Below are 1,794 nucleotides of genomic sequence, written 5' to 3'. Positions count from 1 at the left end.
CAGAGACAAAGGAACGTCTTTGATCGTATAGTTTGAACTAAGACTTTACAAATTTAAGAAACACAATGACAACATTCAACAATTTGACTTAACATTATGTACAGAGTCACAGGGACTATGCTGGCTGATGCGATCATTAAACCAGACATGGGAATGTGTGCAAATTTCCCACAAATTCTCAAGTTAATAAGTCAATAAATCTCTTGCATGGTAACTTTTCTGAATTACAAATGCTTACCATATTAAAAGCCAAAGGTAACATAAAGAAATACATAAGTAACGCTCCAAATAACTAAAATTCCATAACATGCCTTATGAAAAAAACTGAGGAGACAGTTACAAGACAAATAAACACTTTATACCTCATTTTTAAAGACATAATGTAGATAAATCTGACATTTTCGACTGCTTAAGAAGCTGATTAAAGTAAGTGACTCTTGTTGCCACAACCCTGCTCATAAACAACACTTTCTGAGCTATACCAGGAGTGTAGAGACACAGCTGTGTCATACTTTACTACCACATCGAATCTCACTGTCCACCTCACTGAGACAATAGACAAATTTGGAGCGTATGATACAGTCAAGTCATTCTGTATGTGTGCACAAGGTGGTGACAGCAAAACACTGTTAAAAAGTGGAAGTGAGTATAACTGGGTTTCAGGTTACTGTTTTACACCTTAACTGGTTAGATTTTCTTACATGTTCCATTCAGGTAAAAAATGCAAATGGAAACTGCATATATTATCTTTTTATTTTGGATCTTTACATTATTTTATTTTGCCCACAGGAGCAAAATTATTTCACAAAAACTACCTGAGTCAAAATTATTAGCCCCCCTGATACTAACAGTATCAGTCATTTGTAGTAGTGTTCAACGAGTCTCACACACACATCTCCTGAGCAATCCCAGGTCACTTCTGTTTGGTGAATCTCTTGATCTTCAGTTCAACCAACAGATTTTTGTTGGGTTTCAACTCAGAGCTTTGTGTAGACCAGCAGATAACGTTTACTTTGGTTTTCTGAAGGTAGTTCTTCACCATGAGCAAAGTGTGTTTTGGGTCACATTGTCATGTTGGAGGTCAAAGTGATATAAAACTTGGGCAGTCTTTTTCTTTCCAGCTCAGGTCCTCTACCAGAGGCCTGAGAGCTCGAGGGTCCGGTATCTTAGCTGTTCCCAGGACTGCGCTCTTCTGGAAAGAGATCTCGGATTTTGTTCTTGGGATCTGCTGGAGGAGCCTCAAGCTCCCAGGTCTCTGGTAGAGGACCTGAGCTTGAAGGATAAGGACCGCCCCACAGGGGCAAGGGGAGATATATCACTGACACATTTACATTTTTAAAAGGTTAACTGATAACAAGTTTGGGGTGGAAAACCTCTTGGAATTGCATTTAGAAAAATGCCAAATATTGCACAGGCAAATCTTTAACACTTGAGATAAAATGACTTATCCTCACCTTTAGAAAGCAAAAGAAACATCAGACACTTCAAAGAGTAGTGTGAGTGCTTGGATAGATTAAGAATTAAGAAGGTGATAAGAAAGACAGTAACTTGAACCTGTAACTGTGATTGAGTAGACAAGAGTTTACACACAGTGCTGACTGAGGCTGGTGTTACCTGGAAAACATGTCTGCAGGTGTTCAGTTAAGGCCTCCTGAGTGACAGGCTTATGGGCAGAGTTCATAGCAGAGATAGCCAATAACAAAACCTCTCCCAAAGGGATGAACTGTGATTGGCTGATGGGGGACATACTGATCGGTGACACATCACCTGTGAAAAGACAGAAAACGGTTAAGT

At 39.3% G+C, this 1,794-nt stretch overlaps 1 protein-coding gene across 1 annotated transcript in view; it reads right to left on the bottom strand.

Moving 5' to 3' along the window:
* The window catches only part of stox2b (storkhead box 2b), a 27,690-nt gene that overhangs the window by 23,049 nt on the left and 2,847 nt on the right, over positions 1–1,794 (bottom strand). The window contains exon 2 of the mRNA XM_013915607.1: positions 1,615–1,767. Coding sequence (XP_013771061.1) covers positions 1,615–1,767 — 153 coding nt within the window. The remainder of the gene's footprint in view (positions 1–1,614; positions 1,768–1,794) is intronic.

The sequence above is a fragment of the Pundamilia nyererei genome, unplaced genomic scaffold (assembly GCF_000239375.1).
Source record: "Pundamilia nyererei isolate P.nyererei 1_Seehausen unplaced genomic scaffold, PunNye1.0 scaffold00330, whole genome shotgun sequence".
NCBI lineage: Eukaryota > Metazoa > Chordata > Actinopteri > Cichliformes > Cichlidae > Pundamilia > Pundamilia nyererei.
Note: the sequence above shows the minus strand (reverse complement) of the source record. Positions and strands in the feature narration are given on the sequence as shown.